Source organism: Temnothorax longispinosus, chromosome 5, assembly GCF_030848805.1.
Source record: "Temnothorax longispinosus isolate EJ_2023e chromosome 5, Tlon_JGU_v1, whole genome shotgun sequence".
Taxonomy (NCBI): domain Eukaryota; kingdom Metazoa; phylum Arthropoda; class Insecta; order Hymenoptera; family Formicidae; genus Temnothorax; species Temnothorax longispinosus.
In genome coordinates, this window is record NC_092362.1 from 9,383,196 (window position 1) to 9,408,943 (window position 25,748).

At 38.9% G+C, this 25,748-nt stretch overlaps 3 protein-coding genes and 1 long non-coding RNA gene across 5 annotated transcripts; 2 read left to right on the forward strand and 2 right to left on the reverse strand.

The window, feature by feature from the left end:
• The first annotated feature begins 398 nt into the window (after positions 1 to 398).
• Positions 399 to 1,966, forward strand: LOC139813884 (uncharacterized). The gene is made up of 3 exons (XR_011732291.1): positions 399 to 576; positions 810 to 1,152; positions 1,233 to 1,966. It is a non-coding gene; the product is annotated as an uncharacterized lncRNA (long non-coding RNA).
• A 1,476-nt stretch (positions 1,967 to 3,442) lies between these two features.
• LOC139813221 (probable ATP-dependent RNA helicase spindle-E) lies at positions 3,443 to 9,506 on the forward strand. 2 transcript variants are annotated; one of them, XM_071778591.1, is made up of 4 exons: positions 3,443 to 3,676; positions 3,887 to 4,331; positions 4,709 to 4,762; positions 6,230 to 9,506. In XM_071778591.1, exons 1-4 carry the CDS (start codon positions 3,621 to 3,623, stop codon positions 6,251 to 6,253), a joined length of 579 nt encoding a protein of 192 aa, XP_071634692.1. In that variant the 5' UTR covers positions 3,443 to 3,620; the 3' UTR covers positions 6,254 to 9,506. The 2 variants fall into 2 exon arrangements, with proteins under 2 accessions (XP_071634692.1, XP_071634691.1); XM_071778590.1 differs by lacking the exon at positions 6,230 to 9,506 and having other exon boundaries at positions 4,709 to 5,865.
• Positions 9,507 to 17,217: 7,711 nt separating this feature from the next.
• LOC139813382 (uncharacterized) lies at positions 17,218 to 24,361 on the reverse strand. The gene is made up of 2 exons (XM_071778881.1): positions 24,141 to 24,361; positions 17,218 to 18,522 (listed from the first exon to the last, which is right to left on the reverse strand). The coding sequence occupies exons 1-2, from the start codon at positions 24,158 to 24,160 to the stop codon at positions 17,724 to 17,726; spliced, it is 819 nt and encodes a 272-aa protein (XP_071634982.1). The 5' UTR covers positions 24,161 to 24,361; the 3' UTR covers positions 17,218 to 17,723.
• Positions 22,494 to 24,110, reverse strand: LOC139813381 (uncharacterized). The gene has a single exon (XM_071778880.1). The coding sequence runs from the start codon at positions 24,096 to 24,098 to the stop codon at positions 22,530 to 22,532; it is 1,569 nt and encodes a 522-aa protein (XP_071634981.1). The 5' UTR covers positions 24,099 to 24,110; the 3' UTR covers positions 22,494 to 22,529.
• Positions 24,362 to 25,748: the final 1,387 nt, after the last annotated feature.

The window sequence follows — 25,748 nt, forward strand, 5'->3', positions numbered from 1 at the left end:
TACTAGAACGCGGCTTGAGTTTCAATTTCAGCCAATCAACTTGCAGCTCGTACAGAAAAGTAGCCGTTTCATTGGATTAAACCAAAACTTGGACACAGTTCTTGCATTATAAATATCTAGCCTTAAAATTTTCTTCCCTAAATCGATAAGTAAATTTTCAATTTTGCGACTTGAAAACGCGTCATAAAAATACGAGACTCGTTTGCATTGCTTGAAATTCCCAAGCATTTTTGCACCTGAAATGAGATAAATATATATTCGACCGTTGAAAAGAGAGAGAAAGTAAAGATGCAGAGTGTAAAAAGTGCAAACAACGCGAACAGACTGAATACAAGCGTACGCGGGGCGCCGTATGGCGAGACAGTTTTTTGTCACCACCGGCGAGGCCCGATCGCAGGGAGAAGTAATCTACGCAAGCAGTGCCAATAATCAGTAGAAAAAGAAGAAAACCGGCGAGGCTCAGCGTACGTAGTCAAAACGAGCAAAGAACGTCGCAAAACGAAACAATAGGAGCCTCTTGTTCAATACCATTGTGCAAGAATTCAGATGCTAGTAACTGACATACAAGAAAACGAGGTTTGTTTGTTTTGAATTTCTCGTAAAAAATTTTTATATACTCTTTAAGGTTATTCTATATAGAAGTCGTAGTCGTGATTTGTAAGAAATTAACCACGCACATTCCAAGTTGAGAAAAATATTCAATTTGTACGTGGTCAATTTCTTACAACTCACGATTGTGACTTTTATGTAGAATAACCTTTACATGTGTAACAAGGTACAAAACACTATCATCTATTTTTTGATTTCAGAATAAAGATACTGAAATTATTGGAGGTACTATTCTAAATGACAATGCTGTCTTCGCAGCTGTCAATGACGACGAATAAGTTTTAAATTTCGTTGATTAAACAGTGCTTGATTAACGTGCAGCCTAGTTTTTAATGGAATGATTAATGTACCAAGTGTGGATAATTTGCAAATGTTGACCACGATTTCAAACATCAACATCTCCCTTTTGTAAGAGGAAGAAAAGCTAGAGGGAAAAAAAGAAAAAGAGAAGAATATAAACAGAAAGTTATGCGTTTGGTCTTTTGAAAAGATTATATATAATAGACTGGCTTTTATAACGTTTGTCATCAAAGTGTTTAAAAGGTATAAACATTAGTGCAATTGTATCATTGACAATTTTTTAAAGTTACGCTCATTCAGGAGTGAAAATATTTTTTTTCTAGTATGATGAGTTACCAATCGATGGATAACATCATATATCATTGACCGTCTCGATGTGAGACACAAGTGCCAGCGTGAGGTCCTACTGTGAAAAGTTTGCACACTAAACTATTACGCGCAACTAATTCAGCAGCTCATATTCGTAAAAAGACTATATGTATATCCTGGCGTATGGATACTATATAAAAACAATTTACAATCTGCGTATTATAAACGCATGTTACTATTTGTAGTGACAGCTACATTACAAGCTGAATTAAACTACAGACAATAGAATATTACTAGCCAGTTTCTCGACACAGATCCTCATTGCGGTATGTTAATTTTATAATTAATTTGATGAATATTGAGGAGAAAACCTTTTCTCAAGTCTATCAATCCTATTATACGTAGAGGTAAAAGTCTCAACTCTGCATTTAAATTGAAATTTCAATCATCTACGATTAACTAATTAATTTGTTATTTTTCTAATTGTATTGTAAACAAACTTTCCTTTCGTGGAGATTGTTGATTGACAATTTTGATGTGATTCAGCAAGAACTTGCTACTGCTGGAAAAATAATATTATTCTGCAATCCATAAAAACGCAAAAAACTATAAAACTGAATTAATTGCTAATGACAAAGCTATAAATTTGATGACACTTGAAAAGTTGTATAAAGATATCGTAAAATTTGACAACCTCTCCCGACCTCCCTTAACATGCAATTATTCAATTAATGTTTTGCATGACTTGAGGACATACGTTATTGCTGCCTTGAAAAATTGATATTGTTGCTTGGACAAACAAAAGATTTTTTACGACAAAAGTGATTGCTGTGAATGCTTCTTTGGTGTCAATTACTTATCACAAAGGACAAATCTCTTTGAGTAGTTTGTTTTTTAATGTTACAAAAAAAACTGTCTTTTTCATGCTTTATATTTTATGAGGTATGTTTCAAGAATTTTTGAAAAACAGTATTCATAGTATAGCAGAGGCCACCATTGTCACATTCTTAAACAACTTACAGATAACCACATGTTCCTATACGCGGAACGTTAAGCTCGAAATGCAATGGTTATTAATACACAATTTAATATTATTGTTTTTGTAATATAATATAAATGTATATACCAAAGGCATTTTAACAAATATATTGTTTTAAATTTTATAAATGACGACCAGTTGTAACTAAATTGACAAATCATATAGATAAGTTCATGGGGAAGGAAGCGGATATGATATTTAAAGTAATTTTATCACATGTGTTCATTCCGCTATTGAGAAAATAGATTATCATGACAATTAATTGCTACAAAAATAAAATTAAAACTGTTTAAAACGCCACCAATATTCAAACGAAATACTGAAGCACATTTTGCACGTGTATTTGAAACTAATTGCCGATGCGTTTATGTTACATTTTCTGCATTATATAAGCATTCTTTATATCTTTATATTATTACAGGAATTATGACAACAGTACAATACAATTAAGTGTGCCTTGTGGCGAGAGCGATGTGTTGGTCCAGAATTTACATATTTTTTACAAGTATATGCTTGAATTCCCGGAAGAATAGTAATGGAGAAAATCTGAAATCAATGTATAATGCACGTAAAAATAAGTAAGTTGAAAAAATTGTAATATAATAATATATACTTTTTTATTGATTGATAAATAATGTTTTGTAATGATGGAGCAACGAATTAGCTTACATAGAGAGATGGGTATATGGTCTATGATTGAAATATTGACGAAATATATAATAAAAACAGTGGAATCTGAAATCAGTGAAAACGATAATTTTAAAGTTAGGGTATTAATTTTATAATTTTCATTTTGCATACACATATATAAAAGATTAGCTAAACTGATTTGTATAATTTTACAACTATATATTTACTCGCTCTGCGCCCACAACTTTTTTATATATATTAATAATTTCACAAATAAAATGTCAAGCAATTGTAGTGTGGAAAATTGTATATAAACAAATCGAATAACACAATCGGTGACAACTACAATGAAATGAAGTGAAATCTTTATAGATGACTGCACAAGCATGATGCCGAATTATTTAAGTACAAATCTAGCGATCCAAGATACATACGAAGCTCGTAAAACATGAGACACTAAATTTGTTTTCCAAATCCGTTTTACATAATGAACTGACGCTTTGTCACTTGTATCTTTGTAAAAACAGATAATATTTTACCATCGCGCAAAAGAGATTTAGGATTGACGAGTTGAGAGAAAAAGAATTGTGTCGTCAAACTTTTTATATTTAATTTAAAAGAAAACATATGTTTAGACACACCAATTTATTGTCTCGCCGTCTGTTTTCGAATTCACACAACTCCACGGATCAAGCGGATTGAATTTTCGTTGGTGTGCCACGATTTAAACTCGATGTTTAACGATCTTAATGACAAAATATATGCCTTTCGGCGATTTAATATTAAAAAGTAAGTGTGCGCGTCGTTTAAACACTGATTACAAACATTCACGATCGCTGTGTATTTATCAAGAGATACTTAAATATTGCCTCTAAATATTGAAGCCATTATGAATAAGAGAAAAAAAGGGGGAAAAAGCGACAAGAATATATAATGCGCACACATGTACGCGCAACACTCTTGTATAATCCAAAGATTAATTATAAACATTTTCGTAAGGAACGTTGATATATATATATCGGCGGAACGCGTCAGCAACGAGAGAGGATGGCCCGTTGGTACACTCGTTGGATATGACATGGGCTTGCACAAAAATGTAAACCACGACACTCGTATAACGTATTGTCCGCCGGACGTACTGTTGAACAATTTTCTAAGTAATAAGAGTATGACGGACTATACGATTGTCATACTGGATGACATACATGAATACAACAAGGACATGGATTTCCTTATACTCCTAGTGAGAGAGTTTTTACGTACAACGTCCCCAAGAGTAAAAGTTGTACTAATGTCCACGACGATCGACGTGGACAAATTTGCTCAATATTTTGCAATGCCTGTAGGAAATGAATTTGTACCCGCACTAATCATTGATATTCCCAATTGGAAAGCTTACAATCTTTCCATATGGTATATCGACCAGATTGAGGATTTTGGTTGCGTAAGTACATAAATTTTTTCTACACGATTAATAAACATTTGAAAGTGCTTCATTTTACCGAAAAGGTGATTACAATCGCGTTATCCGCTTTACGGAGAGACGAGGGAAAAAGAATATGTACAAATTTCTCAATGTCGATAAAACGGATGTCGGGGTATAAGATTATTGTTTCGTCCCAAGTTAAAAATTGCCATTGCATACATTTCCAAACGTCAGCATTAACGTAAAAATAAATTTTTTAACAAAACTTGGAAAACAAGACCAACAGTCTCTTTTTATGCAACACGCAATACAGAGTATGAATAATTAATAATTTTCATTAATTTTTCCAATTTTCTGCAATTAATATTAATGTGTTTTTTTGTTTCTCCCAACAGATCCCCACAGTGGACGAGGAACCTAAATTTGCGACTGCGATGGCGGAATTTGCCGTACGTATCGTACGTGCCTTCGACATGATTGAAAGTGGAGAAAGTAGCGATGAAAAGGGCACTGTACTAGTATTTCTACCGAGATTTGCGCCTTATTATTGCGACGATTCTAAGACTGAACCATATTTCCCCGAGAAATGGCATCGTTGTCGGTGAAACTCAATTTCAAAGATTATCAATTTCATTTCGTTTTACTGTGGAATTTTTCTTCTCACAAGTCACTTTATAATTTTATTTCAAATCTATACGTCTTTGGATCTAAAATTAGGTATACGATACGTATATAGTTTGATGCGAGCTGTTGTAAATAAGTTGAATACTATGAGACAGAGAGAGAGAGAGAGAAAGAGCGAGCTCACCAATAAAAATTAATAATAAACTCAAATATGCGACCCTGAATTCTTCTCTGTGACATGTTTAAATGTCAATGCCATTTTTTCAAACGTTCTTAAAAGATACAACACGCTATTTTACGCGGGTTTTCGTGTGAACCGTTTGCCTCTCGTCCTTGTTGTACATGTGAAAATAAAAAAAAAAAATTTCCTTCACAGCCGTCAATGTGAGAAATCAAAAAGTTTTGCCGTTTGCAAAAATATTTGCACGGAAAAATCTGCACCGTTTCATCTATTAAAATGTTACACCATACGAAATTTTATATGCATTTTACACTTGATTCTCGCAACATTTGTTTTGCATATTTAGAAAATATCATCAATACACAAGTATTGAGGGAGATTATAAATGCGGTGTGTGTGTGTGTGAATGTATTTATATTTAAACATGTTTGAGATTTATTTCCTTTATATTATTAAGAGCACAATACCGGTTATATTACAAGGAGCACGAATGTATCTTTTAATTCTTTAAAGCGCTCTTTTATCTCTTCACTGTAACAGCAGCTGTAAATTCTCGAATTGCGGCATGAAAAAAAAAACCGTAAATATTCAAAATAAAATTAATAACCGGCGTATTTTTTCTTTTTTTTCCATTTTTTACGCAACTCAATCTAGTAATGAGGAAATGGATAAACACTTTTAATATAATTCATACACGGAGAAAATTTTATAGTAAATATTACTATGGTGTCGCATTAGCTGCGGACCATCGAGGAATTTTAAGTTAAATTACTATGTTTATGGTAAAAATTACGTTATTTAATCGTTTTTAAAACAATAATTATAGTATTTTAACTTGAAATTCCTCGATGGTCCGCAGCTAGTGCGACACCATAGTAATATTTACTATAAAATTTTCTCCGTGTATCATACACATAATGCCATTGTTTATCAGATTTAATTGGAAAATATATATATATATATATATATATATACTAATATTCATATTAATAAAACTGAGATTTGTCATGTAAATAAATATTACGTCTGTAGAGCGTTGTTAGTTTGCAATTCGCGGTATTATCATTGTTCCGTCGCATCGAGAGTGATATTTTACAACTTTTTTTCGCAGGATGTTAAAAGAGATGGACAATAAGATTTTGAAGACACTGTCCGCGCGTTCAAGGAGCAGAATATCTTTGAGGATAAAACTGTTTTTGTTGCGTCAAGCTGAGCTCTCCACGCTTAAGTCTAACAAACGAGATTCAAACTAAACAGACTGCTGTTAAAATTACCGAAGTTAATCAATGCAGAAAAGTTTAGTACACAGTCCAATTGCAACAATCTATAGTACTGTTCTTCACTTGTTTACAATTGGCGAGTAAAAAATTTAAACCAAACTAGCGCGTTTAATCTTTACAAAAATCGCTTTATTTCAACACATTGTCTATAGAATTGAGTTGGAATATACAAAACCGAACGATGCAAAGTCTGAATGTAACATAAAAATAGCGTTTAAAAATCTATTAATTTACAGTTATCTTACTTGTCCTAAACTATTTCGTAGTATATATTTAAAATGTTTAAAAATAGTATAGATATATATATCTAAGGATAAATTTTAAAAATAGACAATATATAAATGAAATGTATTTAAAGTCATATATAAACGAGTACAATAATAATGTATAATATATTATTTACGGGAAAAGACATAGTGTATTTATCGTAATTATTTTTATCGTTCGTTATTCTTTTTTACAGCTGTGCTGACAACAATCGATCCAATGTATCACAGTACTTTGCCTCGTTTGAGTTTCGTCAATCTCTGTGAGAATACAATCGACAACGTGCCACCAGTGGAAAACCGAAAGCAGCGTCTAAAAGACTTGTCAACAATAGGCTTCACGTCGTTTTTCTACACGTCAACATATTCCTACTCGCGTTCATCGAAAAGAATAAGCTTGGACTCTTTTCATTTTTGCTGTCCGTGAAACTACTAAACAAACAAGCCTGCTGCTAATGGACGGCATCGGCCTCGAGTTGATTTATTCGTCAATTTCATTGAATGACTGCCGGCGCCGCGGCAGTGAAATTTTGATCGACGACAATCTATGTTGCGCAAACAGCGTTTCAGAATTCTTGGTAAATATTTCGGATTAGTGCAGTGTAACATTACAAAGTTACAACAAACGTTCTCTACAATAAACGTGCTAGTTTTTTTATAAGAGCCGCGAAAGATTGTCGGTAAAAATTGATCAAACATTTTCCATAAACGTCAACGAACGTTCTTTAATCTGTTTATGGTTTCGTGAAAAATTTATTGCGAATATTGATTAGAACGTATAATTTTATTTTGTGCAACCAATTTATCTTTTGTATTTTGTGATTTAGAAACAAAGAGACTCATTTATGAAACATTTCAACAACGAATACAAGATTATTTCAATCACATAAAATTTCATACTTTTGGTCTTTTTCCGTTTCTTGGATGAAACTGAGTAGCTTCGGAAAAATACGGATGCTTTGTGTTGTCGTTGTTCTGACTAAAGATATAGTGGTCGAGGCGACACAATTGTTTGTCGAAAGTACAGTTGTGTTAAAAAAAGACCGAACCGAATTTTAAAAATAGATGGCGACCCAGCTGAAGAATACGACACGGGAGAAAAATATAAATGACAGATTATACATTCCACAGAACAAAAGGGCGAAATTAAATTCTTTACGACAATGAAAAGTAGATTTCCTTTCGTCGTGTAATATTATTCCCTTATATCTTTTCTTCGAAACGACAGAATTATGGTACGTTTGTTGTTTTTTAACGCAGATGAAGGATAACTGTGTAATATCGCTAGTTTTTGTACACGTGGTAGATATGTGTGCGCGCGTGCGTATGCCGATGTACACGGTTGTTTAAATTCGTCCTGGCCAATTATTTTAGAACGTCACTAGGATAAATGCCTTTCCTGGTAAAGTACGAGAAAGAAACGCGATACGCAACGATACAAGCACATATAAACAGCACACATATGTTCTTCTCTCTCTCTCTCTCTCTCACCCTTTCTTTCTCTCTAAATGTGTTTCTTCGTTTTTCCTTTTTCCAGATTAAAAAAAAAGACACAAGGAGAGAGCGTGAAATGTCATCAACTTGTAGTATTTTTACACTGGTAGAGCTGATGCGTGCCGTCAGTGCACGCATTAAAGCTGTCGTACACACTCTAAACGTAAACTGTGTATGCCTAGTATAGACGGGTTAAAAATCACGAAATTCTCAATATTCATTATTACATTATTTGATAAAATATATATATCGCGTATTTCATCAATTAAAATATTTGCATTCTACTTGGAGTATTGAGAAATTAAATCGCAGTACACGACGGCTTTAATGCGTGTACTAATGGCACGCATCGATCAGTGCAATAACGTTATAAAGTTTATCAAAATGTTGTCGGAAAGTTTGCTACCAGTTTAGCAACTTGTATACCTGTGTGTTTGCTATTACATTAATGTGTTGGAATATTTTCTCCCTTTATATATTTGTGTGTCGTGTGTACTTTTACAATTTGTAAGATGGTGAAAGAAAAACATAAAAAGAAAGAAAGAACGAAAATGCAAAAGGAGGGAAACAGAAACACATATAATATATGACACATAAGTATAGGGCACGTTCATGTCGTAGTGTCGAGCCTCTCATCTTTCCCTTTCCACCTCCCTCGAGCGTAAAGTTAAATTTTAATAAATTTCGTTATATTTCATTAAATCACGCTCGTGTCGTTAAATTTTTCAAAATTTTAATGTTTTTCTAAAATTTTCTCAATTTGTATTAAATTTTCCTAAATATTTTAAAATTGTATGAAATTTTCCCAAATTTTATTAAATAGTATTAAATTGTATTCAATATTTTATTTTTAGCCAAATTTCAGCTATATCAATTGTATGAAACGATGAACGGCAATAGGAAAAATGACATTTACCATTCGAACGTTCTCTATCGAGGATGAGTCGTAAATTGTGAAGCTAATTCACGAACCGTGTAATCATTTCATAATATTATATATCATTATGTTTGGATATCGTGCGGTAATCTCTCTTGGCCACGGCAAATCATGTTCCCGTCTTGTGGGGTGAGAATATTTATGGCCACGTGCCTTCTTTTACTTTTACATTTTGATTAGTATTACTAATATTTTAATATGCACTTAATTTACATTTTAGTACATAGCATACTTGGATTTCGAGATGTACTTGTAGTGTGTGTTTCAATATTTGTGATTCGTTTAATTGGATCGTTTAGTTTCATCACCTCGTTCTGCTCCAACACTTTATATTAATTACATCGTCAATGAGGTCATTTCATTCTTATTGTTTAGGACGCAGTCGGAATAGACGATTGGTTTAACACATAGAGAAAGGTATGCACCATGCTATGTGTCAACAAGACTTTGTAATTTAAATTTTTATTACAATTTAATCAGACACACACTCGATAATTGTCATAATATCTCAATACATCATTAATCAACATATATATATATATATATATATATATATATATATATATATATATATACCGGTACTGGTAAAGAAATGAATACAAATAAAAATAATATAAATATGCAAGTTTTTAATTTATTGATTACATTTTCAGCAAATAGGGGCCATCAGGCACTCGCCGTTTTCCACAAAGAGCGCCCCGCCGTCACACAACTCACACCCCCGAAACTCGTGATTATGGAGCCTCCAGAAGAATCTGCAGAATTCTCGTAGAGTCGCGCGAACTCACACCGTTTTAAAATATAACAACGTATCGCGTTATGTTGTGCGTGTTTAAACTGCGAAATAAAACGCGAAACAAAATTTGTGCTCGATATTATACATTTGTCTCTCTTGTTGTGCCCCTTTGTTGGAAGAGGGACACTTGGGTTCTTTTGGTCCACGGAGGATGCGGGATATCTTTATATAATTAAACGGCACTTTGGAATAAATGACAACTTTAATTAATCCACTCTGAGTACAATTGTTCTTCGCGTTTGGTGCCCGTTACTGATCTGCTCCCTGACTCCGATTGCCCTCACGTCTCCTGTTGTCGCTTCCTTTTCAATCCTCGTCTTGTCCTTCAATATCGCTGAGTTGCTCGATCGTATCTGGGCCGATCGCGCAACTCATCTATTGCTGATTCGGCGTTGCGTAATTCTCTCGGGCTTTCGCGGTCGCGTTCCCTATTGTTATTCTCGGTCTTTCTTAATATTATTATTTTATACTATAATATAATTATTTTATTGTTACATTTTGATTGGGGCCGCAACATCCCTCCCCCTTTGAGAGAAGGAAACTACGGTCGGTAGTTTTCGTTACAATTTTTCGCTGCTTATCCTATTTCTATTTCTATTAGGGTGGTTTATTTTCTTTATTATTTTTGTTTCTGAGGTTACATTCTTCTTATTTTCTAGTATAGTATCGCTGAGTCGCCCTGTCCGTGCGGTCGGGCGCTTGCTCGCTTCTTATGTCTTTTTATTACATAGATGATTATTCCTACTATGCTTAATATAATTCAAAAGTCGTGTTTGCTCGACCCGACTGGCCAAATAATAAATATATTTCAAAATTCACAACGTTTCAACCGCATTTTCGGTCCTTCTCAAGTGATTCAGCTATGCATCCTCAAAACCGCGTACAAAATATCGATTACGTCGCTGACATCGTGCCCTAACCACATCATGCACACGTAAAGATATTCTGTGCGTCAAAACGGAAAGTGAGAGCGGTAGCGCAGAACGAAGAAACGTCGCAAGCCATAGCTGCGAACACATCAGTACAGCGTGACAGACGAAGTCATACTGATGACTTATGTATGACTTCGTCTGTCACGCTGTACTGATGTGTTCGCAGCTATGGCTTGCGACGTTTCTTCGTTCTGCGCTACCGCTCTCACTTTCCGTTTTGACGCACAGAATATCTTTACGTGTGCATGATGTGGTTAGGGCACGATGTCAGCGACGTAATCGATATTTTGTACGCGGTTTTGAGGATGCATAGCTGAATCACTTGAGAAGGACCGAAAATGCGGTTGAAACGTTGTGAATTTTGAAATATATTTATTATTTGGCCAGTCGGGTCGAGCAAACACGACTTTTGTTTTGTATTTATTTACTGGCGAAGGAAGCTTCTTATTTTGCTTAATATAATTATTAACGTAAGTGTCGATCCTACGGGACATATGACATAGGGATTTTTTATTAGGGTGTCTTGGGATTTTTCCAATTCTTTATTTATCTCGGTTATTTCTAGACTTAACTCCATTAATTCGTTCGGATTCCTGATTACAGGTTCTAATCTAATTTCTTTTTTCGCTTGTTCGTTAATATTTTTATTTATGTTTGTTAGCGTTAGGTTAAAATCTGCTAGGTGCATTTCTATTTGTCTCATAGTTGTTTGTCTTTTTGTTTTTATAATAATGTCGGGTGTGGTTAGTTTACAATTTTCGTTTATACTTAGTTTTCCTGTTCGTTCGATTTCTACCTTTTGTTCCGCCTGATCGTTTGTGACGTGACAAATGTCGCGTCCCTTACCCCAGATGGGAGCTCGGCCGAGGGAGGCGTCAGGGATGGTGCCTCCGCCCGAGGCGGGCGGAGAGCGAACTTGTAGGTTAGGATTGAGATCTTTTGCGAGCGTTACAGGTCGAGGGAGTGCGGAGCAGATGGCCGGGGTCACGACGAGTGTAACGGCTTATGCCGCGTCGAGGGACTTACGGCTGGACAACCAGGAGCTTCCGAGGGCGTACGGTCGGCGGGCGGGTCACGCTGGGGCCCACAGCAGAGATCCCAGGTTTAGGTCTCTGCTACATAGCCTGTGGAGGGGATAGGCTGTGGAGGGGATAGGATCGCGTCACGTGACGCTGACGCACACAAGCCAAGCGCCCCGTGTACATGTGCGCTCAGCGCTCGGCCAGCCTCGGCCAGCTAGAGAGAGCAAACATGCTATGCTCTTTCTCTTTCTCTCTTGAACCGGAGCGTCGTCAGCCTCGCAGACGAAATACGTATATTATAGCCCGGGAGGTAACGACACAAAAATGTCAGCGATTTGATTAGTCTTGGAACAAAGTAATTTCTCTTGTTTTAGTAGTGTTGTTAATGAAATGCAGAGTCTGGCTGCGCTGTCTCGCTGGAATGGGCGTTGCGGCGCCTTTGATCTTGTCGAAAAAACACTTATGTTGGAAGAATTTTATTAGTGCCAGATGAATAAATTAATCATTTTAATAAATAAAGTTAATTGATTTTTTATAAGCGTATACTTGCATAATGTTGACTATTTTAAAATATAGTTTTATTTTTAAATTACTTTATTTCTGATTATTAAATAATTAATTACACATCATTCCACTACTAATAAGCACGAAATCGTTTACGTTTTTCTTTTTGGACAAGTAAAATCTTTTTCAATGAGTAATGCGTTAATAATATTTAGAGATACAGCGGGCAACGAGCTACCGGCGCGCTCGTGCAGACGACTTTAAAAGGGGTGCCAGACCAATTTTCCAGCCAGTACAAGTAGCCAGACTTATTTTTTTATAATTTTATATATTTAAACTACCATCTTGACAAGTTACAGCTCTAATCAAATGATTCTACAAATCGACTTTTTACAACGACTTTGGGAGGATGCCAGACTCATTTTCCAGTGTCGGTTACATGCCAGACTTTTCTAAAACATTTCTTTATACAAAAAACAATAAATATATAAAAGCTCAGCACTAATAAAATTCTTCCAACATAAGTGTTTTTTCGACAAGATCAAAGGCGCCGCAACGCCCATTCCAGCGAGACAGCGCAGCCAGACTCTGCATTTCATCAACAACACTACTAAAACAAGAGAAATTACTTTGTTCCAAGACTAATCAAATCGCTGAGCACTTTTGTGTCGTTACCTCCCGGGCTATTAGCGGCTTGACTGTCGCGTGCGTCTTTCTACACTAGATGCGATCAGATGCGATACACTATCATATCGCTTAATGATTTTACAATTTAGAAGTTAAAATCATTAATTAATTAAATTACAATTTCTTGTGTATATAAAATGTATTAACTTAAAAACAAAACCGAGAACTTGAGTCGCCAGTAAATAATTAACAATCAGCACAGGAGTGTGTTCGACCAAACTGGTAATTTTATTATTCAAAAGACGCTACGTTTCGACCGCAAAATTAGGTCCTTTTCAAGCGTGTATAACTCACAAATATTATTTAGTTAGACATAGTTGCCAAAATACGCCGAATCTAAAAACTAAACATTAGATTTGTAGAACGCGACAAGCAGAATAAGTCCAGAAACATTATATAAATAAAAATAACTTACATATTGGAGTGTTAATTACAAGACATAAAACACAGTTTAACTATATTTCCGTTGTCCGTATTATATCAGAGAGACGAATCCCTGTCGTGCGACGGTAAAATTGCGACTGACAAGAAAGGACAGAACAATAAACATTGGCTTCGAATTTTTCTGAAGTAAAGAGAGGGAAGTAGACGAGAAGGGGATATTACGTTTCCTTTATGATATGTTTATAGAGAGCATTGAGACTTTCCGTGTCATTTTGCATATTAATAGTGTTGTCCGAATTTTTAATAAAAAACATCTCGGCTAATTCCCTCTTTCTAATCAGTTTTTCTTTGTGCATTATCTCTGGATTCCCCCAATCAAAGTCATGTCCACGGGGATATTCGATGTTCACTAACTACAGAGTATTTACCAGCTGGTTTTCTGATATCCTTCTCAACATCTCATTATTTTTCAGATATGTGGACAATATTTTCGCGGTCGTCCCGAGAAAACATGTGGACCTGATACTTACAGTTTTTAATGATTATCATCCTAGACTCAAAACATACGAAATTGAAAATAACGGGTCTCTTAACTTCCTCGACACAACTGTCATTAGAAATGGCAATACTCTGCTAACGAATTGGTATCGAAAACAAACGTTCTCGGGAAGATGTACAAACTTTTATTCAAACCAACCTTTAAAATACAAGTTAAATACCATCACAAGTTTAGTTGATCGTGCGATACTACTTTCTGATAAAAGATTCCATAGCAATAATATCAAAACAGTCAAAGACATCTTAAATAACAACAATTTTCCAAAACAAATTATTAATAAACACATTTTAAATAGGTTACACCTCTTAAAAACACGTGATACCTTACATAACATCTCCACGGACAATAAAACAGAATTTGATTTAAAGAGGTGCATGCTGTTACCATACATAAAGGATTTAAGCGAAAATATTAATCACACGCTGAGAAAGTGCCATATTACGTCTCTGTTCACAATTCCTAAAAAATTAGATTGCCTGATTAACCGCGGTACAGATAAAATTAATGATCTGAAACAAACGGAAATCGTATACAAGATCAAGTGTAAAGATTGTAATGCTATATATATAGGGCAGACAAAAAGGCATCTTTGCACGCGTCTGAAAGAACACCAGAAGGATATCAAAAAACCAGCTGGCAAATACTCTGTAGTTAATGAGCATCGAATATCCCGTGGACATGACTTTGCTTGGGGGAATCCAGAGATAATGCACAAAGAAAAACTGATTAGAAAGAGGGAATTAGCCGAGATGTTTTTTATTAAAAATTTGGACAACACTATTAATATGCAAAATGACACGGAGAGTCTCAATGCTCTCTATAAACATATATCATAAAGGAAACGTAATATCCCCTTCTCGTTTACTTCCCTCTCTTTACTTCAGAAAAATTCGAAGCCAATGTTTATTGTTCTGTCCTTTCTTGTCAGTCGCAATTTTACCATCGCACGACAGGGATTCGTCTCTCTGATATAATACGGACAACGAAAATATAGTTAAACTGTCTTTTATGTCTTGTAATTAACACTCCAATATGTAAGTTATTTTTATTTATATAATGTTTCTGGACTTATTCTGCTTGTCGCGTTCTACAAAATCTTTAGTTTTTAGATTCGGCGTATTTTGGCAACTGTCTAACTAAATAATATTTGTGAGTTATACACGCTTGAAAAGGACCTAATTTTGCGGTCGAAACGTAGCGTCTTTTGAATAATAAAATTACCAGTTTGGTCGAACACAACTCCTGTGCTGATTGTTAATTATTTACTGGCGACTCAAGTTCTCGGTTTTGTTTTTAAGTTAATACTTTTTATATACACAAGAAATTGTAATTTAATTAATTAATGATTTTAACTTCTAAATTGTAAAATCATTAAGCGATATGATAGTGTATCGCATCTGATCGCATCTAGTGTAGAAAGACGCACGCGACAGTCAAGCCGCTAATATACGTATTTCGTCTGCGAGGCTGACGACGCGCCGGTTCAAGAGAGAAAGAGAAAGAGCATAGCATGTTTGCTCTCTCTAGCTGGCCGAGGCTGGCCGAGCGCTGAGCGCACATGTACACGGGGCGCTTGGCTTGTGTGCGTCAGCGTCACGTGACGCGATCCTATCCCCTCCACAGCCTATCCCCTCCACAGGCTATGTAGCAGAGACCTAAACCTGGGATCTCTGGCCCACAGCCGGCAGATCAGCTGACCAAACCAGGCGTCACAGGTGGCACGAGAGCACTGCAGCCCGAATACGGAGGACGCGGAGAGGGGGACGCCCCGACGAAGGTCCCCGTTGAGGAACGGGACCACCACCGCTGTGTATCGCCCCCGGTCGACGAGCCATGGCCCGTCCAGCCTGGCCGTCGAGGAACCGGACGATGAGACGCGGCCTGGACAGCCGGTCTCAAATAGGCGGAATTTGAAACCACCGCCGGCGGATGGGCGCAGTGACGAGGGGCGCTCTAGTGGGGCGCGGCGATCGCCTAGAGGGATCGCTGGCAGGCCAGGGCGCAGCACCGACCAGGCTAGGGAAACCGGCGCGCGCGGGCGCGCGCGGGCCCTGCGTGGTCCCGCCGGACCGAGGAAACGCCACTGTCGTGCGAGCCGCCATCCCGGCAACATCCAGCCCTAAAGAGCGAGCGACGAGCCGCCGGAACGAGACGACTTTGTAAGGCCACTGCTCAGCCTTCCTCTAAGTAAGATCGCGAGAATACCGAGGCCCTCCCGGGAGTCGCGTTGTGCCGCGGTAAAGTATGAAATCGGCCGTAGTTAAAGAATATCGAGTGCCATACCGCGGGAGGGCCCGTGCGACGAAGTAATCGCGAGTGCCCGTCTCGGGGATGAGAACGCACGGCCGCCGACAGTCAGCGTGCTCGTAATTTCGTGGCGTGTGATATCGTTTCGTGTACTTTCGTTGCGTGTAATTTCGTTGTGAATAATTTCGTTTCGCGTAATTTCGTTGCGGGTGATTTCGTCGCGTGGAATTTCAGAATCGCCGTTGGCTTAGCCGTGCCGTAGTTTTGAGTAGTGGCTCTCGCGCGTGAGAAAGCCTCGTAGTTATCGTTGCCGGTTAAGTTCATGCCATTTGTGATTAGCTATACGTGCGTTTCATCGGGATTAATGGCCCTCGGTTGTGTCGAGTTTACGAGTGAGGCCATTCGTGCGTTTCGAGGGGAGAGAAGATCCCCAGCGTTGTCGCGATAGATCGTAGGGAAATTGCGTTAATTGTTCATTTGTTAGACGTAGACGTTTTGAGTATTTCGCGTTTGACCGTCCGGGTAGAATTCGCTGCAACTTATGTCGGGGAATACTCTTGTACGAATTCAATCGGGATTGCCGTGCAGTTCAGCGACGGAATGAGTATCGCGCTCGTGGGGTGACACGTGGCGTGTACTCGAATTCTGCTTGTTCGCCGTGGAACACGCTATCGTCCACATGTTATCTGCCTTAACCGAAATATAATTTTATGTTTTATGTTATTCGAGTGTAATGATTGCGCTACGCTCCCTCTCCTATTCCACCCGCGGTCAATCAAAGAAGCCCACGCCTGAGAAATACTGCGATCTCGTGAATCGTGGTGCGTAGAATCGCACCTGGCGCCCAACCTAACATCTTAAGAATACTCAGTCGAGCTACCATCGGGGTTTCGGAGAGAAGTATCGCGAATCTATATAGAGATTATAGTGAAGAAAGCGACGGCGCGCTCCTCCACGGCCGGCGAGACCGTGAGGACATCGTCGTCGTCGTCGCACGTTACATTGGATCGCTATCTTTTGTTTTCTCGGCGCTGAGAACAGCCACGCCTGGGGTTCGCTCAACGCTACCCACAAGGTTACGTCTGACACCATTTGCCGCCTCTCGCAGGCGTTTACATATCCCGGCGTCCCCACATAAACTTGCACTTCGCATGGTGCGTTGGTCCCCACAAAATATATCGGGCAGTTTCGGTCACATACGTACTCTGCTCCGTTTCGTTTACAGTCGTTTAAATCGCGTTCCTCTAGCGTTATGTAATTATGATTCTCTTTGTCTATTGCTAATATGTTGTGAGTAATTCTTAGGAATGTGAAAATATTCGCGTGGTTAGGGACAGGTAATGGTGTCGTTTTTATTATGTCATACACGGGGTATGCTACCACGGGAAATTTGATTATCGTATAAATGTTCGGTTTATCATAATATGCGTTAATTTCTACATAGTTTTGTATCTCGTTCCAATTTTCTACTCTAGTTTTAAACGGAAAGTGGGATCCCTACGTCAATTGTGACGTTGCCTCTTTTAGTTCGGTTATTATTTTTTCTATGGGTAATAGGCGGGTGAGTATTACTCCTTCCCGCGAATATGTGAGGTAGTCTATTGTGTCTTTTACGTCTTCCATTAGATCTTCTGTAATTGCGGTTAGTATTAAAAGCTGTTCGTCTATTTCTTCTCTTTTTGCGTACAGTGCTGTTTCCAGCTGTATCCGTCTCGTGACGTTCGTCATCAGTTGTTCGTTGTGGTACAACGATTTTTCTAAGGCCTCCATGTGGCCTATCGTGGCATTTATCACCTTTAATTGGCTTTTTGCGGTGTGCCGTAGAGTCTGTTGCTGATTTTGTATCAGTTCAAGCTGCTCCTGTATGTGTTTTGCGTCGTCGGCATCCATAGTGCCGAACAGCGTTTTGCTGATCGTGCTGATCGCGTCTATTAACCCTCGCTTATTATTATTTGTTTTATATATAGTCTGTAATCGCGTTAATAATTGCGTTAATTTTTTGTTATTTTTCTCTATCGTGTGGAGAATGTTTTTGCACGTCTGCTGTGTGTCCTTTGCGATTATCGTTTCGCATACTTCTTCGGCTTGCTGTAGAAATTCCTGAAGTTGGTGATATCGGTTTCCTAGGGCTGCTACGTCGATTTTAATCGCTAGTTTCCAAGTAGCTTCTACCTGTTGCAATTGTCCGGTTCTCTCAAAGTATATTCCCGGCTCGCTGCTGAATTGTCGTATCTCGTACGATGGTGCTGTCTCAGGTTTCGCTTTTTTCGCGAAGTGCTGGACGACGATCAGCGTCCTGTAAGATAAGGACTCATGTTACCTTTCTTCGAATTTTTACCTTGGCTTGATAATGTCCTCTCCTCGCGTTTTTTCTTTCCTCGCGCGTTTAGTTGCTCTTGAGACGTAGTCCAGAGTACCTTAATCAATTTTATTAAAATGCGTTGCATTCAGTGTAACTTATTTTTCGCGCCGGCGTCTTGTGACGCTTGTATGCGTAGTTATTGGTTGAGGGCGGCGCGAGCGGGTGCCGTCAGTTTGCCTGGTGCGCCTACTACTAGTGCGGGGCCCTCCTCGTCTCGCTCGCCCCTTCCCTCTTACGCGGAAGCGGGGCCCTCCTCGTCTCGCTCGCCCCCTCCGTCCTATATGGAAGCGGTCTTAACACCCCCGGGCACCTGGGTGCTTATCCAGCCCTTGGAGGTCACGTTGTATGTGGCCTCCGGGCGACGTGTTGTGCGGATGACCCGCCGTGATTGATGTTCGGTAAGTACATTTTATCTTATTTTCCTTAGTTTTTACTATCGCTTACTTTCTATTGCTTGTTTTTGTTCTTTTGCGCTGTTTTTACTGTTCTATAAAGGGCTTTAATCGGTTTACGTGTACTCGCGTGGTTTTCCGTCCCTTTTTGATCGTATAATTTACGTCTGAGTGTTTTTCAATTACTTCGTACGGTCCTATCCACGGGGATTCTAATTTTTTCGATCTCCCTCTACGCACCGTTTCGTCGTGCAAGAGAACTTTGTCTCCCACTCGGAAATTGATTTCTTTTGTTTTCTTATCATACGTCTCCTTGGCCTTAGATTTTTCGTTTCGCAAATGTTCCTTTGCAACTCGTTGTGTCGCTCTTAATTTTTCTTTTAGCTCTTGCGCGTAATCGTCATAAGTATACGTTGGTTTCGGTGGTTGCGACAGTGTCGTCGGTAGTGTCGCTCGGTGCCCGTATACTAATTCAAAGGGTGTAAACCCGGTCGCTGTGTGTGGCGTCGTGTTATACGCGAACATTGCGTATGGCGTCCATTCGTCCCAGTCTGTCTGGTCCGCGTTAATATAATGTCGCAAGTATTCGGCTAATGTTCTATGAGAGCGTTCCAATGCTCCATTACTCTCGGGATGGTAGGCCGTTGTTTGAATTTTTTCTATCTTCAATAATTTACACGTGCTTTTAAATATCTCGCTAAGGAAATTCGTTCCTCTATCCGTCAGTATTTTGTCGGGGATACCGTATTCAAAGATAATCTTTGTGACGAATTCTTTCGCGATTGTATTCGCTTCTTGATTAGGTACGGGTATCGCCTTACTGAATTTCGATAAATTATCCTGAAACGTGAGGATATATTTATTTCCGTTTTCGGTCACCGTCAGTGGTCCTACTATATCTAGAGCACATTTTTCGAACGGTTTGTCCGCGGTGTCTGTTATTACTAAGGGTGCTTTATTTTTTCGCGATAACTTGTTCTTCTGACATAGTTCGCATTTGTTAATGTAATCTTCGACGTCTCGAGTTAATCCTCTCTAATTATGCGTCAACCTTATTCGGTTTATGGTGCGTTCCACACCCTGATGTCCTCCTACAGGTGCATCATGGTATTCGTATAATATACGTTGCTTCTCTTCTTCTGTGTATTTTCTTTCGCTCTCCTCTTCGTTATTCTCTTCCTTCTCTATCTTGTTGATATCTGTCGGAACATGTCGACTCAGCGCATCCGCGTTTCTATTCTCTTGACCGGCCTTGTGTACGATAGTGTAATCGTATTCTTCTAATTTCAATCTCCATCGGATTAATCGTGATCCGGGGTCCTTTACGTTAAATAGCCAAACCAATGATTTATGGTCTGTCACTACGGTAAATTTTGTTCCATAAACGTATGGTCGGAAGTGTTTCACCGCCCATACTATCGCTAGTAATTCTTTCTCGGTAGTATTATAATTTTGCTCGGCTTTAGATAGTACTCTGCTCGCATACGCCACGGGTTGATCTTGACCTATCTTTCCCTGTGACAGTATGGCTCCTATTGCGTAATCTGACGCGTCGGTCGTTACTATAAATTCTTGGGAGAAGTCCGGGTATTTTAATACCGGTGCTGTAGTTAGTTTTTCCTTAAGTATTTCAAATGCGTTTTGTTGCTCTGCGTTCCACTCGAATTTGATATCTTTTCTGGTCATTTTTGTGAGTGGCTTGGCAATTGCTGAAAAATCTTTAATAAATCTTCGATAATATCCGGCTAATCCCACGAAAGCCTGGATGTCCTTTACCTTTGTTGGTCTCGGGAAGCTTTTTACTGCTTCTAATTTTGAAGGGTCTGGCAAGATTCCGTTTTCTGTTATTACATGTCCGAGATACGTCACTTCTTTCCGAAGGAATTCGCATTTATCGGGCTGTAATTTCAAATTATATTTTCTCAGTCTTTTTAGCACTTCAATTAATCTCTTATTGTGCTCTTGCAAACTTGCTCCGTATACTATTATATCGTCTAGATAGACTAAGCATTGTAATCCTACTAGTCCTGCTAAAACGGCTATTATTGCTCGTTGAAATGTCGCTGGGGCATTTTTCAATCCAAAAGGCATTCGATTATACTCGTAATGTCCGTATTGTGTCGAGAACGCTGTTTTTTCTTTATCTTCTTCTTCCATCGGGATTTGATGATATCCCGAGGCGAGGTCTAGCGTGGTAAAATATTTTGCTTTTCCCAGTTGGTCTAGGATATCGGTTATGTTTGGCAATGGGAAGGAATCTCCCTCCGTTAGGTCGTTCACAAACCGAAAATCTATTACCACTCTCAGTTTTAATTTTCCTGATGCGTCTCTTTTCTTTGGTACTACTAGCAACGGCGCATTCCACGGGCTCGTGCTAGGTCTAATAATTCCGTTTTTCAACATTTCTTTCACTTGTCTATTCACTTCTTCCTTGTGCTTTTCTGGTAAACGGTACGGTCGGACGTTGACCGGTACGCTGCCCGCCTTCGTGGTAATCTTATGCGCGACGATATCAGTGCATGTCAGTGGTTCTCCTTTCACATGCAATACATCGCTGTAATCTCTGCAAATTTCCATAATGGTTTTCTTTTCTTCTTCGTTTAAGTGTTGCGTGCGTATCAATTTTTCGACTTTTTCGCTACGCGGCATTGCTTCTTTTGCTTTGTCTACTTGGTTTACTTCTACCTCTTTTGCTTCTGCTTGCTCTAACTCTTCTAGTGTTACTTGGGGCATTAGCATTTCGACTGTCTTCTCCGTCGTATTTAGTATGCTTGCCGGACATAGAAAGTTTTCTGGCATCACTAGGCAGTTTCCTATGAACACTCCTGGCATTGTCTCTTCTGCCTGTATTATTCCTAGTGAATTTTTATCGGTCGCGACTTGTACTATTGTCTCGCTTCGCGGTTTCAAAACCATTTTCTTATACGGGTATAATTTTAATGTGCTATTCCCTATGCGTATTGCGCTCGACTCGTAACTATATGACGCTCGATGTTTCTTTATAAAATCTACGCCTAGTATTCCGTCGTATTCTATCGGAAAATCATCCTTGACGACATATATCGTGTGCTTGATCTTTCTATCTTTCAAGTCAATAGTTGCTGTAAATTTTCCAATCGTATGGGCTTTATGACCTGTTACTCCTGTAAGGGCCATTTTATCCTCTTCTATCATTGTTTCGCCTTTCAAATGTTTTACTTTTATTATTGATACGGCCGCTCCGGTATCGAACAGTAAATTTATTTTTTCGCGCTTCGCTTCTCGCATGGGCAGAGTGATTAAGTCCAGCCCTGCATGCTTTCGCGGCTTGTTCGTCAGGTGTGACATCTGATACTCTAACGCCGGTCGGCGCTGCTTTGTGTTTTCTTTATCTTCCTCGTCGCTATTCGCGGCTGAATTACTGTCCTTTTTTCTCGGGCCATTCGTTTTCGGGTGAAAATTTTTATTTTGTCCTCGCGGATTATTAGGTTTGTTGTGATTCGTCCTTTCTTTATTTGGTCGACCATTTAACAACCAACATTCTTCGCGCATGTGTCCTGCCTTCTTGCACTAATTGCAGACTTTATCTATCGCGTTTACGCGGGGTGTCCTATCGGGTTTCGGTAAGGAGAAACGGTTCGCATATCTATTGGTACGACATTCCCTTCCAAGGTGTCCGTATTTTCCACATTTTTGGCATTGTACTATCGATCGGTTATCGCGCGGTTGCGGCGAGTACGCATAATTATTTTTGGGACGCGGCGGAATTCCACTCGGCCCGTTTACTTTTTCCTCGGCGCTCGCTCCGGCAATCGCTTCTTGCAATGTTGCGAAATGCTGAGCTCGGACAAGTAACTTGATCTCGTCTCTCAATCCTAATTGAAAATTCTGTAATGCCTGTTGTTGAATCGTTTCCAATATAGTTCGCTTGCTTTCTATGGTGTGATTTCTTCCCTCTATCATGGAGTCGTATAGCTCCATCGCTAGCTTATCGGCTCTTAATCCGAATGCTCTTGCATTTTCTCCGGGTTTTTGCTTGAGTGTATTAAACTCTAGTTGTAAGTGTGTTGTGCTTTTGCGGCTCAAATAGCAAACTTCTAATTCCTTCTTTAGTTGTGCGAAATCTCTTATCTCTCGCGTTTGAAAGTCTATCATCGCTCTTCCTTTTAGCTTTGTGCATAGCACTGCTTCTAATAGCGTTCCTTCTTCCATAGAATTTATGTTTTTCATTGCATATGACGCGGCGCTTAAGAATTCTTGTAGTTTACTCGAGGTTCCGTCGAACTCAGGTATCATGTCTCGTGCCTCTTTTAAACGTAGATATCCGATTGCGCGCTCCGCTTGGTTCCGAATATCATATGACGTTCTTCCGTACGTTACTTCGAACGGGAGGTTACTTGGCTCGCGTCTCGCGTGAAATTCGCGGCGTTCAGGATTCGCCGTTTCTGGTTGATTTACGCGATCTTGTAAGTTGCGGATTCCGTTTAATATCTCGTCGAGAATGGAATCTCTATCGTCTCGCGGCGGTCCGGCCCGTGCGGGTATCCGGTTACGGTGATTCGCCGGGGTGCCTCTTTGTGATAGCACTTGATTAAGACGGTTTATTTCTTCGTCTATTTCCTCTGGGGTTATCGGCGCGTTGTCATTTACGTTATTCGCGTCGTGGTTGCTATTTGTTGCTTCCGCCATCTCGATTACGTTCACGTGTCTCGGGGCAGAATAATACTCTTGCGGGTCAAATACGCTGCTATCATACGAGGTCAATGAGAACTCTCGTCTGTGTGTTCGCCTACTGGTCGTACTGTTCGCGTCTTCGAATTGTGTGTGCGCGTGTGAGGGGTGGAATCTATTTTCGTCGGGGCAGTTATTTTGTCCTATTACTCTCGCGTCTAGAATTATAACGGAATCGTCGAATTGTTCGCGTTCGATTACGCTGTTCTGGTGTAATTCCGATTCTGATTCGCTTTCGCTTGAGTAGTACGCGTCTAAATTTCTACGCACGGTTTCGCGATTATCGCTTACGCCTTCTTCGGTCGTTTGCGCGGGGCTTAACGGTCTATTTCTACGCGCTCGTCGTGACGTCTCGCTATGAAGCCACGATTGGTTTAGTTCCGCAGGTGGATTTTCGTTTTCCGACATCTACGGTGATTGCGCTTTACATAATTTGCTTAATCGACTTACATTACGGTCGCTAGTCGCATGTTGCTGGTCGGTGCTCGTGCCGCCTTATCTGTCGGTGAGCCTCCGTTGAGGTAGGTCGGCGCCTTCTCGGGTTACGCTGCTCGCTTGTCCCTCGTCGGCCGCTACCGTGTTGTCTGCTGTTTTTGAATCTGGCTGCCTGTGTCTCCGTTGAGGATGTTGCACTGCCTCACTGATTCACTTATTTTTCTGTTTCAGCTGCCGTTCCCGTCCTGCCAATGGATCCCTCACGCTGCCACCATTTGTTGTGCCCCTTTGTTGGAAGAGGGACACTTGGGTTCTTTTGGTCCACGGAGGATGCGGGATATCTTTATATAATTAAACGGCACTTTGGAATAAATGACAACTTTAATTAATCCACTCTGAGTACAATTGTTCTTCGCGTTTGGTGCCCGTTACTGATCTGCTCCCTGACTCCGATTGCCCTCACGTCTCCTGTTGTCGCTTCCTTTTCAATCCTCGTCTTGTCCTTCAATATCGCTGAGTTGCTCGATCGTATCTGGGCCGATCGCGCAACTCATCTTTTGCTGATTCGGCGTTGCGTAATTCTCTCGGGCTTTCGCGGTCGCGTTCCCTATTGTTATTCTCGGTCTTTCTTAATATTATTATTTTATACTATAATATAATTATTTTATTGTTACATTTTGATTGGGGCCGCAACACTCTTATCAATGTCAACGTTTATCCATTCAACTCGTATTCATTGTATACTATAATTCATAACACAACGCATCAACTCGTAAAAAAATGATTTCATGTATAAAAATTTCCATTTCGCACGATTGGTTTATTTTTCTGATATTATAATTTATATAGAAAAATTAATGAAATTAAAAATATTAACATTTAAATATTAAAATTTAAAACACATTTTTTAAATCTTAATCTTTTTTCCTGCAATATATTAATACTCTTTAATCCATTGGTTATCATTTTTCAATCAATCTTTATAAAATTAAATATTTCTAAATAATTATATATTGTACCTAATATTTTTAAATTTTACATCAATATGTTACACGAATGAAAGAAATAATCATTTCAATATTTATTTTAAGCTAAAAGATTACGGATATGACTATGATGGTTTACTGTTGAAGGAAATGAATTACAAGCAACGAACACAGTGTGTATTAATGAAATTAGAAGAAATACAAAATCTAAAACTGTATACTTTTTAAACTGTTTGACCATATTTTGTAGAAATGTTTTATCGCACGTAATACACAACAAGGACTTTAGATGGAATCAGAGGAGTGCCTCGCGCGATACTCGTTATCATTTACTTTCTAAATTGTGTGTATATTATGTTGCTAAATAAAATAAGCGCAATCGTTGTATAGACAGTGTAAGAAAGCCGCATATTACGAATTGAAGTGTGAGCCGTCGTCGAGTTGATATTATAAACTATGTGAAAATCACGAAACGTTGATATCGTCATAGACAAGAGCGACAAGAAAGGGCTACCATAGATTTTAAATAGTTGACAATCTGTTGAATAGACATTTCGTTGTTTGCCGCTGATTAATGAAATGCAATAATTTTGACTTTTTTACACCGCCGCAGATATATTTTTATTTAGCTCAAACA